This window comes from Mirounga leonina, unplaced genomic scaffold (assembly GCF_011800145.1).
Source record: "Mirounga leonina isolate KUSES-001 unplaced genomic scaffold, KU_Mleo_1.0 Mir_179, whole genome shotgun sequence".
NCBI classification, from domain to species: domain Eukaryota; kingdom Metazoa; phylum Chordata; class Mammalia; order Carnivora; family Phocidae; genus Mirounga; species Mirounga leonina.
Genome location: NW_023270466.1, coordinates 3,646,566 through 3,661,733, shown reverse-complemented (window position 1 = coordinate 3,661,733; position 15,168 = coordinate 3,646,566). Strand labels below are relative to the sequence as shown.

The following is a 15,168-nucleotide window of genomic DNA, read 5'->3' as shown; positions in this document are numbered from 1 at the left end:
ACATGGTGTCACCACCAGTGCCCAGTGAATGGGATTGGGTAGATGGGGTTTCATGCATATTTGAGCATGGCAGCAAAGTGACCTGTGAATCCTATCTGGTTTGGTGGACTTTTTTTTTTAAGATACATAGAAGTGTGGGGAAACTGAGATCAACACAATATTCTGGGATGTATTTGGGTCCCTAAAAGCTGTGGAAGACGTCACTCCCAGCCAAGCCAGGAACACTTGTGAAGATACCTGTGCTCTGGGACGAGCCACTAACAAGAGTGGGGGAATGTGCCTATTTGTGGAAATCACCCTGTTTCCAGATCTCGTTTGCACTTGAGTTTTTCTTTCTGAAGACTGTTCTCTCACGAGGTTTCGGTTAAAGAATTAAAAAGAAGAGGAAACTCCGGTGGCCAATCCAGTGGCACTCAGGTTTCAGACTGGCCACAGAGGGTAATATCTGAGGATTGGCTTGAGGTCCTGCAGGATACACATCATCCTGGTGCAGCTGTCAAATAAAGCGGCAGGGCCCAAAGGTGTGGCCTTTGCCTCCACTTCAGGCAGTGAGTGCAGGGGGATGTAACTAGAGCCAACTCTCCCAGACCCGCGTTTTAAAAAAAGATTTTGTTTACCTACCTATATGTGTATAAAAGACATTCACAGGAAAGCCTATGAATATGTCTCTCTTTTTTTTTTTTTTTTTTTAGATTTTATTTATTTGAGAGAGAATGAGATAGAGAGCATGAGAGGGGGGAGGGTCAGAGGGAGAAGCAGATTCCCTGCTGAGCAAGGAGCCCGATGCGGGACTCGATCCTGGGACTCCAGGATCATGACCTGAGCCGAAGGCAGTCGCTTAACCAACTGAGCCACCCAGGCGCCCTGAATATGTCTCTTGAACGCCTTTTGTCCTGATCTTTTCTGGTGGTGGTTCTCTGCAGGGCTGAATGTGGTGATGCATGATCTAATTCTGTAGGGATGATGGAAAATCCTTTGGCACTCAGTAGCCTCTCCATTTGCTTCTGTCAGAGCCACAAGCCATTCTGAGGAGGTGCCGTCATTAACTAGAAACCTGTTGTTTCCAGCAACAGCAGCGCCTTCCTTTAACCTCGAGTTGATGGTCTCTTAAAAAAAAAAAAAAAAAAAAAAAAAACCCACCACCCAGGATTTGGGGTTAATTAGCTCATTTCCCTAGCTCCAGCCCAGAATACAGCCCTGTGTCGAGGGCCACAGTTTCTATGGACTCCGTTGAAGCGGGGGTGCCAGGGAAGTGGAGAACTCGCACCTGCTGTTCGTACCGGCAGCAGGCACACAAGTGCCCACCGTTCTCTGAGAGGTCGCAAGACGACCTGACTGTTGAGCCGTGACTGGGAAAAACCCCGGTTCCTGGGCTCTGGTGCCCCTGCGGCCTCGAGAGAGTCATGTGGGTTGTGTTCTCTGTGCCTGTGCTCATTTTGCAGGGAGACACCAGCAAAAGCTAGGAGGAGAGGAGAACTACAACATGGATGAAAATGAGGCAGAATCGGAAACAGATAAGCAGGCAGCCCTCGCAGGGAACGACAGAAACCTGAACGGTAAGAGGTGTGCCGAGGCGGTGGGCCTGCCTTGAACTTCACATTGTGGTCCTTCGTTCACTTTCGCAGTGACTAAACACTGAATCCCAGCACTAATGTTGTAAGTAATCCATCCAATCCAGAAGCCTTTGAACGTGGGGCCGTGGAGGGAGGGGAGGGTTGAGAAGTCCAAGGTGAAGACCTTTCAGAAGGTCTGTGTGTTTAGGGGGCTCCAGCCCTCAGGTGTTGGCTGGAGGATTTGTCTTCATGACATCTAGGGATTTCCCAACAGATGGCTAGGTCACCACTTGATCACTCTGTATCAGCAGTCAAAAAGCCCTAACATCTGCACGGTACTTCTAGGCAGCTTTTTATAGTAGCACTTTGTTATCATTTTGAATTTTAAAGGGTCTGGGCCAGTGGGATGTATCAGATTCTGGATTTGTCCATTGGCTTGTGATTCGATTCAGGTTGGATGATATTTGCAGCTGCAGTGTGCTCTTCTTGCTTCCCACCAGGAGGCAGGCCCGGGCAGGTTGACGGCCTGGTTAAGGCACTGCCATTTTCCCTTTGTAACTGAGAAGTCATGTGGAAGGGGATGCTTTGAAATGGTGTGGCTTTAGCGTCCATTGAAAACCCTTGTCTGATGGTGACTTTTCTAATGCTGTCACCCTGCCACATATCCTCTTGTAGTATCATGTGGTTTCATGGTTCTCTTTAAGAATTTTTTTTTTTTTTTTTTTTTTTTGAGCGAGAGAGTGAGAGAGAGATCACAAAGGGGGGGGGGTGCAGAGGGAGAGGGAGAAGCAGGCTCCCCGCCAAGCAGGAAGCCCGACATGGGGCTCGATCCCAGGACCCCAGGACCATGACCCGAGCTGAAGGCAGACCCTCAACCGACTGAGCTACCCAGGCGCCCCCCATGGTTCCCTTTTTTAAAATTCATTTTTCTATCAGATTCTTAATGTTTCCTTTCCTAGTTGTTAAGAGATCTTTATATGCTAGGGAGATTGCCCTTTATCTGTGGTGTAAGTTGTAAATACTTCTTCCCAGTTTGTGTTTTGGTTTTATGTATGGTGTTTTTTGCCATGTGAATGTTTCAAAACTTCTATGTCTTTTCTTTTATTGCCTCTGGGTATTGAATCATAGCAAGTTTTCCCATCTAGTGTTGGAAGGAATTCATCTGTGTGTTTAAGTATGCTTTCACATTTTTCTTTTAGTTCTATTAAAAAGTAAAACACAAATTCAGAAAACCACACAAAGCAAATGTCTTTAGAAGGTAAATACCATGTAACTGTGTCCCCACTCACCTCAAGGACTAGAACCTGACCAGCCCTCCAGAGGCCAGTCTTTCCCCATAATAGCACCCCCTATCCTGACCTTTCTAATAGGCATTTTCTTGCATTTCTTTATGGGCTTATCACTCAAGTGGGTATCCCTGGACACCAGTTTAGTTTTGCCCGCTTTCTTAAAATTGATAGCTCTTTAAATGTCTCTTAGTCTACAGGTTCCCCCTCCATTCCTTTCCTCCATTTGCCCTGGAGTTTTCCACAGTCCTTATAGTGCTGACTGTACATTCATAGTGCCATTTTAGTATGTTCTTTTTTCCTTTCTATTTCCCGAATATTGGCAGCTGATATCCAGAGGCTTGGTTCAGGTTTGGGCTCAAGCCCTTGGTAAAGTGGGAGGCAGTGGTGTGTTCTTTCATCAGGAGGCAAGGAACACCTTTCTTTTTGTGACATAAGTAGCAGTTGTTGTTCATTAATTCATTCATGGTATTCTAATTCAGCTTTTTCTATTCCATTGGTTAACTAGGATATTTTTATAAATAGGCAAGTCAGTGGTTTTATTTCTATAACATAGGCAGGATAAAAATGCTTGATTCTTTTTATTTACCCATTTTCAAAATAATTATTTCCCTGTCTTCCTCTGAGGATGATATTTAAAATGCAAACTCAGTGGACTTAAACCTATTTGATGGGTTTCGTTCAACTGTATTTATTACCCTTTTTGAAGTTGAGGTTGTCCCATCTTTTTTGGCCAGTGGGACCTTCCCCACTTTAATCTGAACCTTCAGGTCCTTTGTCTCTTGTTCCTGTCCTGCTCAGCCACGGCTCTCCTCCACACTCAGCTGTTCTCCTCCCCCCCTACCCCCATGGGGCTCTACCTGGGAAGGAGCCCCAGAAGGGAGTCCTGGCAAATGAGTTTCAGAAGTTCATGGGGCTCAGCCTCCCCTGGCCCCTCAGTCCTTACCATAGGAAAGTACTTTGTGGTCACCTGCTGCGGGAGTAGCAGAAAGTCTCCTGCTTTCCAGTTGCAGTTTATCCATTGGCCCAGGTACTTTTGGGTGTAAATCTTTTGGTTGTTTGGGGTTCTCCTGTTCTGTTCTCAGGTCCATCAGGTGCTCCATTGCTCCTGTTTTCTTCCTAGACAGTGTTAGCATACAGGCACTGGCCATTGTCTTTGTCTCTGCTTGTATTTTGGGGTCTGCAGGATTCCTTGCCATCTACTCTTATAAATGTCTGATTGGAGTTTTTCAGTGTAGTCACTTTATGTAAGGACCCTGAGATTCAAAAACTATGCCACTGTTATCACCATTTTTCCAAGATCATCATCATGTTTTTATATTTTACATTTAGATCTCTTAATTCATAACTAATTTCAAATGTATTCAGGTATTGTGGCGCAAGGTTGGGTCCAATTTTCTTGTTCCTAAGGGCTGTCCAGTTGGCCAAACACCAGCTCAAAGCCACTGATTTGAGGTGCCACCTTTACCAAATAGATTTCTGTATGTACTCAGGTCTACTTTTCACTTTCTGTTCCATTGATTTCCCTGCTGACTCACACTATACCACAATTCTAAAAGCTCCGTCCCCCGCTCCCCCCCCCTTTTTTTTTATCTGACAAGGCTACTTCTGGGAGATTACAGCCAAGATATCTTTGAATAATGCTTCTTCCCATTTTGATTCCTTCTTAAACTCATATCAGAAATGTTAGATCTTACCATTCTATTCATGTCTCTTACCCTTTTTTTTCATATTACCCATTTCTGCTTCCCTGATCTACATTCAGAATGACTTCCTGAGACAGCTTCGAGTTCACCAATTTTTCCTTCAGCTATGCCTTATCTGTTCTAATTCATGCTTTTTAAATTTTTTCATTTCTAAACGTTATTTACAAACATCTTTTATTTCTTTAAATGTATCAGACTTTTATCTTCCAGTTGCAGTATCTGAAAACCTTGTATTTCTTTTATCAGACTGGCTTAGGATACCTTCTTTCCTTGTGTTTTGTGCTTTAACTGTGAGCTACTAGTTTCCTGGGAACTTTTATCTGTAGGAAGCCTCTGGGGCCTGAGTTAGAGCAGTACTGCACTAGGGGTTGTTTGCCTCTATCAGTCTCAAGAAGGGCACTACAAAATCACCACCTCTTTAATAAGGTAAATTCTCTTCAGGTATTTTTTGGATCACACAGGGAACGTGAGTTCTAACTGTATACTTGCACGGTCATCTCATATAGTTCAGAAGTCCTATTCCCCAGTCTAACCACTAGGCTTTCTTGCTGTCCCATCTTGACTGCAGACTTCTCCATTACCTTTAATCCAAGACACGAGCCTTTGGGAGTTTCAGCTCTATCTAGGAGTCCCCTTCTGGACTTACCATCCAGAGTGGAGCCCTTGTCTTTAGTTTTTGTCCCTCTGCATCTTTGGAAGCTGTAAAGGGAGAAGCCCGGTGTCTTCAGGCTTCAGAAGTCCTCAGGGCAGAGCTAGCTTTGATGTTTATTACCTTCAGGAGTTGGAACCTTTCACTCCACGTTTGGCCTCACCGATTCCTTCTTCTGTTGCCATTATAGACAGTGCATTTTAGTGTCTTTAAAATTTTTAACTTTTCAATTTGAAAATAGATTTTAATTTAAAATAGAATTTCCATATACCTTTCACCCAGGTTCCCCAAATATTAACATCTTATATAACCATAGTACAGTTATTGAAATGACATTAATATTGATACAATGCTATTATTCAAATTTAGTGAACTGTCCAACTTAATATCCCTTTTCTGGTCCAAGATATAATAATCCAGGATTATATACTGCATTTATTGTCACACCTCCCTAGGGTCCTTTAACCCAAAACCATCTGTTTTTATCTTATGATGTTGATAGTTTTTGAAGTGTTCTGGCCAGTTATTTGGTAGAAAGTCTCTCAGCTTGGGTTTGATTCAACAGTGCGTTCTTTAAAATATCTTTTCATATTTCATCTAGCATGTCAGTTATTACAGTTGGTAGAATTGTTTGAGGTTTTCTAGAAATAGGAGTTCTAACTTGATTTTTAAATGTTCTTAGACTATACTTAAAACATGAACATATTATCAAGTCAGAATTTTAAACAAAGTTTCTTTTTCTGTTCCTGTCATCGAGTCCACTCATTTGTGTACCCCAGTCCTTGACTGTTTGCTGGTGTGTTACTGTCTTAACATCCCTTTTACTGTCCTTTCAAATCAGTCTAGTGTCCTAAATGTTTGGCTTTGCAGTAGAGCCCTGGGATCTTTCATCCCCTACACACAGGTATCCCATGAATTTGACCTTGTACAAGGCTTCAAACAAAGGACGCAGGCAAAGAAAAATGTTCTGTAAGCTTTAACAGTTCCAAGAATTGTCATCACCATCACGTTAAGATTCTATCATTAAAAATAGTTTAAGACCCTCCCTGCTTGCTCCAGGGAAATTAGAAGAAAAAGGCATTAGTTCCAACTTTATTAGAGAACTTTAAAAGACAATATTAAGGCAGTCATTTAATTCATTTAATAAAATCATTAACCATTTACTGTGTCGTAGTTGTAAATCAGCATGGTGGTTTTAGGTTTTGTGAGGTCTTTGTATGTCCTTTGTGTGTTGAAGGAGAGTAAGGATGATGGGTGCCACATACAGACACATACAGTAAAGGAGAAGCTTTGGAGTAATAAGAACTGACTGAAGATGCAGGTAGCTCTTAGGGCATTGTGTTTCCTGTTGGGAGGGATACCAACAGGGATGCATGGAGCACAGACGGGTTGTGGTTGTATCACAAATCTTATATTTTATATTGTCCACTTTAGAGGACATGGGGCATTATTTCAGTATTTCAAATAGGAAGTTTTTTAGATGTTTTAGCTTTATTTCATGGCACCATGTTGGCCATACGTGTAGTCTGTTCACTGTCTTGTCCTTGATTAGGAATGCAATCCCCCATTACGTTGCTGAGGGAGATACTGTCCTCTTGATGAGGCAGTCTCTCGATAGTTAGGTCAAACAGAACCTGCCTGGCTGGTTTCCCCTAAATGTTTTAATGTTAGATTATGGTTATTTCTTTTCTTTTTTAGTTCTTAATGCTGGAAATCAGAAAGGAGACGTAAATTTACTTGATCAGCGTGAAAAGAGGAATCACACAGTCTGAATCAACTGGAATCATATACTTCATGTCAGGATTGAACAGAGATCACTACAAAATATGAGGGGTTGAATACTGTGAAACGTACTAAAATATACATCTAAAGATGATTATTGTGGAGTTTTAATATGTACTTCATGTAGGAAAATGACTGTGTTGTAGATGGTTTTTTTGAAGTATTTTTACTAAGGTGTCAGAATTTGTCAGCTAATAGGTATGAGAAGATCAGCGCCAAAAACAGAACCCAAGTTCTCCAAGTATGGTGACAGTGGCACTTAAAAAATTCTGGAATGTAACTTTGTTTAAAAAAAATCAAAGCCTGTAGAAGAGTCTGTCTTCTGACACCAAGAGACCCACCGCACCTGAGAATTCTTCTCTGGTCCCTCTGGTGTCCCGCTTCACACGCTGTGCTGAGTGGCCGGTACCAGCCCGGTATTTGTTCTCACAGGTCAGTGCCGAACGATTCCTGGCTTATACTCTCATGCGCTCACTTCTGGTTCCGACAGTCAGTGGCCTGGAGTACAAAACTGTTAACACAAACATCACTAGCGACAGTTTTAAACAAGTCTACATACAAAGACATTTTATGTGAGAATTTTTAAAAAAACTTCTATAACCTTTGTCATTATGTACAAAAATGCTTCTCAGTGACTTGTAATTTGAATATTTGTGATCTCTTAGTTTGCTTAGTATGTGTGGGCAAAGCAAAATCTTCTCTATTAAGTCCCTATTACCAAGAGCCATGAGTGGATTAGACTTTTGACACAACAGGGGCCAAACCAGAGCTGACCCTGGGGCCTGTAGCAGAGCACGGGGCGGGGAGAGGGGGCAGCACAGCACTGCGGGGGCACGTTTGCTGTGGACTGTCCACTGCACCATTACAGGAAAAGGAGAGGAAGTTGATGTTAAGAGTATATACAGTGTGACACGGGGAAAGTTTAGAAAGGCAAGAGAAATTAACAGTTGTTTTTGCCATAGTCTATACATTTGGCTTGTGGTCAATTGACTATCAAAAGTGATTTAAAAATCAATGTTAATTTGAAAAGGACTAATCATAATTCACATTGAGTTGCTTCTCCGTATTTCCAGTAAATAGGCTCTTTCCATTTACTAATGACTGGCAGAGTCACACTAATGACTCTCAGGTCTTAAGGGTGAGTGGGTAGTGATATTAAATACAAGTCAGAGGATTTGAGATGCAGGAGCCTCAGATCACCTGCTATAACCACTCAACTTCAGACAGGAACCGGGGGTCCAGAGAAGTTAAAGAACTACACAGGCCAGACAGCTGGTGAGCTGGATGCCTGGCCCCTCACCTGGTCTGGACTCATGGTGCCCCTGGCTGGCACTGAAGGCAGGACCTGGTTTGCATTCAGGTTAAGATCTCCAATGTGAATGTTACTCATGTAGGTACCTTTTTACTTAATTACGAAGATTAAACTTTTCTACCCGGAAAAGGCAACTAACGAAGAGTGTTAAAAATAGCCTTGTAAGGTTTTATCTAAGCCCTTGTCCAACTTCTCTTTGTGTCTTAGCCTTAGGATAATCTCTCTTGCCTTTTCAATAAAACGTCTATTCATTCCATGTTTAATCAGTGTGCATAGAGTTCTAAGAAACAAGACTGTTAGTTCAGCTGCTTTGTTTTCCTTTACTGCCCTATTGGATTCCTGAAGAATCAGCTTGCAAATTATAGATTAAGAATGGTGGTTTGCCTTAAACCTTTTGTGGACTGAGATGGGATGTCAATATAAATAAAAAATAACCACGCTGTTTCCATCTTCATGTACAAAGGCACCAAAGGCCATTTGTTCAGGAGGTGTGTACTGTGAGTAATCTCTCCAGTCATGATTTCTTACCACCGGCTTACCTTGACATCACATAGGCAACCTATTCTGAGGCAACAATTTATAGAGGTGTCATGGCTTTTTTTTTTTTTTTTTTAAAGCAAAACAAAAACCTGTGTAATACGGAAGTAGATGGCAAACCCCCCACTTTGGTCTTCTGGTTTCATCCAAAATTAATCAGCAGCTATTCCAATTTTTAATAGGTGTGAACTATTTAATTTACACCTTCCTCTGTATTCTCAAATGGTATGTAGACAGGAATGTGAGGACTCTTTTCTTCTCCAGATGGGACTGTAGATTCCCTGCGCGATACTCAGACTTTTTGAGTAATGAAAGCACTGCACATACTTAATGTACTTTTGTGTGATGGAATTTGACAAACCAATACCTGTTAAGTCAGTGTGCGGTCATTAAATAACTAGATTGGTAACTGGCATGATTGTTTTGATAGTAGTTGGTCAGCTATTCTTAGCAGAACCTAGAGTGGTGCAAGACAAGTGTGAATTCAGGAGCCTTTAAGGTCCAAGGGCTTGGTCTACTCCCACTAAGAGATTACTATAAATAATTGATAGTTTATAGAACACTCAACTTCTAATCCTTGTCTCTGAATTTTACGAAAAATACAAAAAGATTCCATGAATTGTAGGGTTTTTTTTTCCCCACATTGTTAGACTTTGAAAATGTTCGTTAGTGTCAAAGTTGGGGAAATAATAGTTTGTGTATTTAAATGTTTGTGTACGAAGCCACTATCCCTTAAAAACTGGCTTATAAAATTGAGTAATTCTTCAATCTATAAATTATCCCAAAGTTGGTATCATCACATGTACTTTTGAAAAAGCTCAAGTAAAATGCTTCCATCCTTGTTGGTGTGCCTGTGAAACACATCTCTGGGAAAGTTAAAGGACTTGAAATATTTTCTTTAAATTTATGCATAAACTTCACATAATGAGTTTTATAAACCAAGGCCCTAGCCAGTTGAAACAAATGCTTGTGTTCCTATCTTTACTGCTTAGAATAAAATGATACCATCTAATGTAGAATAAAAATCCACGGCAGCATGAGCCAGGAAGAGGAATGGGCAGCAAAGGAAGGGTAGGGCCTCTGGTGCTGGGCACTTACAAGGTACAGGTGGCAGCAGATACTGGAAAGATCCCCACTTGAAAACGCTGCATGGGTTAAACTGAATATTCAGTAGTGAACAAAAAGTATGCCACACTGAAACCTAACCCTAAAATCTACACATTCCTACCTCTTGAATAATGTCACTAGCAAACATTTTGCATGTTTTAAAGGTGCCAAAAGGAACAGTTAAAGGATGATTTTTAAAAAAACCTCTATATTCTTATAGGTATATAATTTAAGACATCATGACACACAAAATCACAGTCCCCACGTAATTTAGTCTCCCTAGACAGAGGTTCCCCCCACCCCGCATATTCCCTTTTAAATGTATTTTACCAAAACCCCATTCAAGTGTTTGATCAATCGTTTTGAAACTTCTTTTGAATCTGTTTGAACTATTCAAGTAAAACACCTTCAGTCCTTAACATGCATCAACAAAGTGCTGTGGTTTTTCATTTCCAGTAGTGCATTTTTTTGTCAAGAAATTTATTAACTTTACAAACACTATTTTCACTCATTCATAAAAAAAGATTTATGATTAAATCTGTAATAAAACCATATAACATTCATAACATTCATCACTGCATTCAGTAAGCCCAGTTTCATCCATGGAACATAACAAACCACTTTAAAACAGCAGTTTTCATTCACGTCGTATAAGGCTGTCAAATTAAAAGTATTTCTTATAATATAGGCTGTTATCCAAGAAATCCATTTCACTTCATGTTATGTGCTGAGACTGACGGATGGATCCCCTTAGAATCTGAAAGTAGATTCTGCCCCTTGATGTCCCCCCTTTCAGTGTCTCTCAAACAAGTTTCACAACAGGAAAGTATTTGTGAGCAGAGAAATCAAATTCAGGAGGAACCTGTAAAGAAAGGCAGAAAGTAAACAAATGTATCTACAAATATTCAGACACTACAGTATTTTAGTTTCTCCCAATTTTAGAGGTAAGGCAGCACGAGAGAGGAAAAAAACCTGGTTTAATGACAAAGAAGATAGGAACTAACCTGGAGGGAAAACAATGAGCTTATCTCTGGGTTTATGAAAGGGAACAGTTAACAAAGGCAACTGGACTTAAATCACAGGGAAGGGTGGTGGGTCAGCACACTTCAGTTCCTGGGTCATGGACAGTACTAAGCAACGAAACCGTGTGTATAGTAAAGCACGGCAGAAGATGAGGACGGCAGAGAGCAAGCCGCAATGGGAGTCGACAGAGGTACATGTAGGTGTGCCAATGCTCAGCAGGCACATGTTGACACAACATCAGCAAGGGAAGCTGACAGAATTTACCATCTCTCGAGCCGTTAAACAAAGACTTCATTACTGAGGCATTCACTTTTCTAAAGGCAGATGACTTTTTAAATCTCTCTCCCATAATAAATTTGTTTTCACACATTTTCTGTTTTACTCTTACTCGTTCACAGTAACTTAGACAAAGGAGGGAGGGGCATGGAAGGGCAGACTTTAGAAATTTTAAGTCAATAAAATCTCTTAAGTTTCAAAGCAAAATGGCAAGCTCTAGTTATTTTCTGCCCCTGAACCTATTTTTTATTTTCGTTTTTTTTAAAGATTTTATTTGACAGAGAGAGAGAGGTAGAGAGAGAAAGAAAGGGCACAAGCAGCAGGAGTGGCAGAGAGAGAGGGAGAAGCAGGCTTCCCGCCGAGCAGGGAGCCTGATGCAGGGCTCAATCCCAGGATCATGACCTGAGCTGAAGGCAGCCGCTTAACTGACCGAGCCACCCAGGCGCCCCTGAACTCTTTTAAAGGGATGATTTTGAATGTTTTCCCTTTTTGTAGTATTTGTGCATCGTATTTTTTAAAAAGTTCTACAATAATTTAACACCCATTTACTTTCCCCACAACGCGCTTACCTTAGATTCCTTTTTGTGTCCTCCTGCCAGTAACTTCATGACCACAAAGTTGGGTTTGGCAACCTTTAAAATTCTATTGACCTAAACAATGAGCAACATTAAGCTATCAAAACATAAAATTCAGAGTCAAAATGTCTTTATAAGATAGGAACAAGGTGAATGTTAATTTTTTTTTTTTTTTGAGATTTTATTTATTTGACAGCGAGAGAGGGAACACAAGCAGGGGGAGTGGGAGAGGGAGAAGCAGGCTTCCCGCGGAGCAGGGAGCCCGATGCGGGGCTCGATCCCAGGACCCTGGGATCATGACCTGAGCCGAAGGCAGATGCTTAACGGCTGAGGCACCCAGGCACCCGATATTTTATTAAATAAAGGCAACTTAACACGAACAGACATACTTCTCCGCGACCACAGAGCTCTACTTCAGTCAGCCGGGCCGCCCTGGAGGGGCCCCTGGGTCTCGCTCTCACTAAGCCTGAAGAGTGTCCGGCTGCAAAGGCGGCAGCAGAGCACTTGGGGTGCAGACTACACAGCTGGAGTGCTTGCACTTCAGGTACTAGTCATGAAACCTCTGGCAAGTTCTCTAGGCTCTCTGTTCCCCCAGCTTCTTCATCTATAAGCGTGGGGACAATAACTTGACTCCCACGCCCACACAGACCTGCTGAGAGGATTACTAAGTGAGCTAATCCATACTAGAGCGGAGAACCACGCCTGGCAGGTAGGAGGTGTCCTGTGTTTACTGTCACTCCTGACTACGCTTGCCCGAAAAGTCTGACCTGAACAAATGAACAGCAGAGGACTGGAATGCTGCATTCCTCCTAAGAGGAAGTAATGTGCAACCTGAAGAAAAAAGCTCCCACTACTCGTTGCTGACTGACCTCTCTCCAGAAACACATCTCACCACAGGTTTGGAACAGCTTCTCCTCAGCCCCAGATAAACATCCGCCTGTCCAGATGACAGCTCCCTCTAGGCCTCCAATAGGCACGTCCCAACCTGAGCTCCTGACTTCTCGGCCCAGTCTCCCACCTGCCCCTGCTCCATCCGCAGCCCTCTCCACTGGTTCTATCCACCCAGCGGCTCAGGCCCAAACCCTGAAAGTCCTCCTTAACTCCTCTTTTCCGCACCCACATCCAGTCCATCGTGCTTCAGATCACCACGGTCCACACCATCTCTCACCAGATTACTGCTGTGGGTCCCTGCTCCTACCTGTGCCCCTACCACAGTCTATTTTCAGCACCAGGGCCAGAGAACCTTTAGAACAAAAATCTAGTCTGGTCACTCCTCTGCTCAAAAACCTCCAACGGCTCACCTTGTTCATCGTACTCCAGCCACACCAGCCCGTGCCCTTGGGGCCTTTACATGTGCAGATCCCTCTGCCCATAGGGCTCCATCCCCAGTGGCCATGCGACTTGCTTTTTCACCTTCTTCAGAGATTTGCTCACAGGCCACCTTAACTTAAAAATGCCTAATCCTCTGCTACCTCCCTACCTCCCTCCTCATAGTATTCACTATCCCCATTCCCAGCTTGATTTTTCATAGTCCTTACGACCTTCTAATATACTATGTAATTTATTTACTGTCTGCAACCTCCACCACCCTCAGGAGGGCTGAGATTTGTCTAGTTTTCTTCGCTAGTTTTTACCACAGGGCTGGGGACATATTAGGCACTCAACAAGTATTTGCTGAGTAAACAAATTAAGTTCACTGAAAGAAATATACCATCTGTTATAGGTACCTTCCTCTAATTTTTACATTCCCCCTTGTATTTTCTTTTATTACATGATTATATGGAACAAAAAGTCATCTCTCTCCTATCCCTGTTTCCCAAGGCACTAGGCTCCCCTCCCAGGAAGCAAACACTGTTATCAATTCTTACATAATTCTTACATCTCTTTCTGGAGATATATTATACTCCTATAATATGTGCACACAGAGAGAGTTCCTGGGCCCCTTCTGATTGAAATGGCAGCACACTCAACACAGCTTAGTACTTTGCTCTTTAAACTTCTTATATCCTGAAGAACATTCCATTACAGTATTTAACAACCGGCCTTTTCAAGACTGCACAGTATTATATGATGTATCATCACTCATTTGACAGTCTCTGTTGAGGGACAGTGAAGTTTCCTTACTTCTTTGCTATGAGAATCCTGCTGCAAGGAGGACTCCTGCGTAAACCACTTGCTTCCCTCACTGCCCGCATGTGCACGTGTGTTAGATAAATCCCAAGCAGCAGAACTGCTTGGCCTAAGCATCTGTGCTTTTTTACCAGGAACTGCTACTAACTTCCCTTTCATGGAGGTTGTACCAAGATATACTCCCCAAAACAGTCTGAGTGTTAGCGGCAAAGCACTGTCACTTGTGGAATCCATGCATGTCAATATGATCAGGCATACAGCCAACTGTGAGAGCAACAAGAGGCTGCAACTCAGTATTCTCAAGTCCCAAGGTCTGTAGAATAAGATCTCAAAACAGTCTTCGAACAGTAGGCCCGATTTTAAATGGTCAAGTGGAATAAGGTTTTTACTTCCTGTGATAATCGACCAGAGCATTTTTCATATTTTAAAGATTTATAGAATTAGATTTTAATATAGTAAACTATACATTAAAATAAATTTTAAATGTCACCATTTCTGAACTGTGGATCACTCTTGGATCCTATTTCTGTTCTGCCTACACACTTTATGGTTCTATGTCTTAATTTCTCTTTGCATCGATCTCTAAATTTACACAAAGGAGCTATTGGCTTTCTTTCGTCAGATAATTTTAAGTCTTGCAAGGTTGGGTTAGCAAAGCCATTTAAAATCCTTGCCAGAAACACGAGAGGCTTCACTATTAATTCTGTAAGGTTCATTTTTATAAACTGTCATCCAGTAGTAAGATACCTATTTCCTGCCAAGCTTTTCCTCCAGAATTACTGTGACTGCAGTCTTACCTCATGGTCTGGGTTTGGGATATTTTCCAAGATCATTTTCGCCTGCTGAAAGTGCTTACTAGCTGCCACATACAGTTCTGGAGACTGCGGAGGAGGGCTGTATTTATTGAGGTCAGACATTTCCTAAAAAGGGGGGGGAATACTGTATTATTCAAAACATGTTTAATATGAAAAACTCTAAAGTAGCTTTTGTAATTAAAAAATTCTACCTGATTCATGATTCATATATAGACACTAAAGCAAACACTCGGCATATGTCCCTATTTTTCCCTACGTAATAGTCCATTCCCAACCGTCGTAGGTTACCTCATATAATCCTCATACTTAATTTTCACACTAATTAAAGCTGCTGTTTTATCGCCTTGTCACTGGCCCAGTACTAGTCTGAGTGGACTGTTTTAATGCAATGGCTGGGTACAAACAGCGGATCTCTAG

General features: G+C 42.0%; 2 protein-coding genes across 8 annotated transcripts in view; one reads left to right on the top strand and one right to left on the bottom strand.

Moving 5' to 3' along the window:
• GOLM1 (golgi membrane protein 1) overlaps nt 1–9,234 on the top strand; it is a 54,981-nt gene extending 45,747 nt beyond the window's left edge. For all 4 annotated transcript variants that reach the window (XM_035024417.1, XM_035024419.1, XM_035024418.1 and 1 more), the window contains 2 exons: nt 1,443–1,556; nt 6,893–9,234. In XM_035024417.1, the coding sequence (XP_034880308.1) occupies nt 1,443–1,556; nt 6,893–6,966 (188 nt within the window). In that variant the 3' untranslated portion in view covers nt 6,967–9,234. The remainder of the gene's footprint in view (nt 1–1,442; nt 1,557–6,892) is intronic.
• Nucleotides 8,884–15,168, bottom strand: part of NAA35 (N-alpha-acetyltransferase 35, NatC auxiliary subunit) — a 96,848-nt gene continuing 90,563 nt past the window's right edge. For all 4 annotated transcript variants that reach the window (XM_035024415.1, XM_035024413.1, XM_035024412.1 and 1 more), the window contains exons 21-23: nt 14,734–14,856; nt 11,801–11,881; nt 8,884–10,794 (exon numbers count right to left, since the gene is read on the bottom strand). In XM_035024415.1, coding sequence (XP_034880306.1) covers nt 10,735–10,794; nt 11,801–11,881; nt 14,734–14,856 — 264 coding nt within the window. In that variant the 3' untranslated portion in view covers nt 8,884–10,734. The remainder of the gene's footprint in view (nt 10,795–11,800; nt 11,882–14,733; nt 14,857–15,168) is intronic.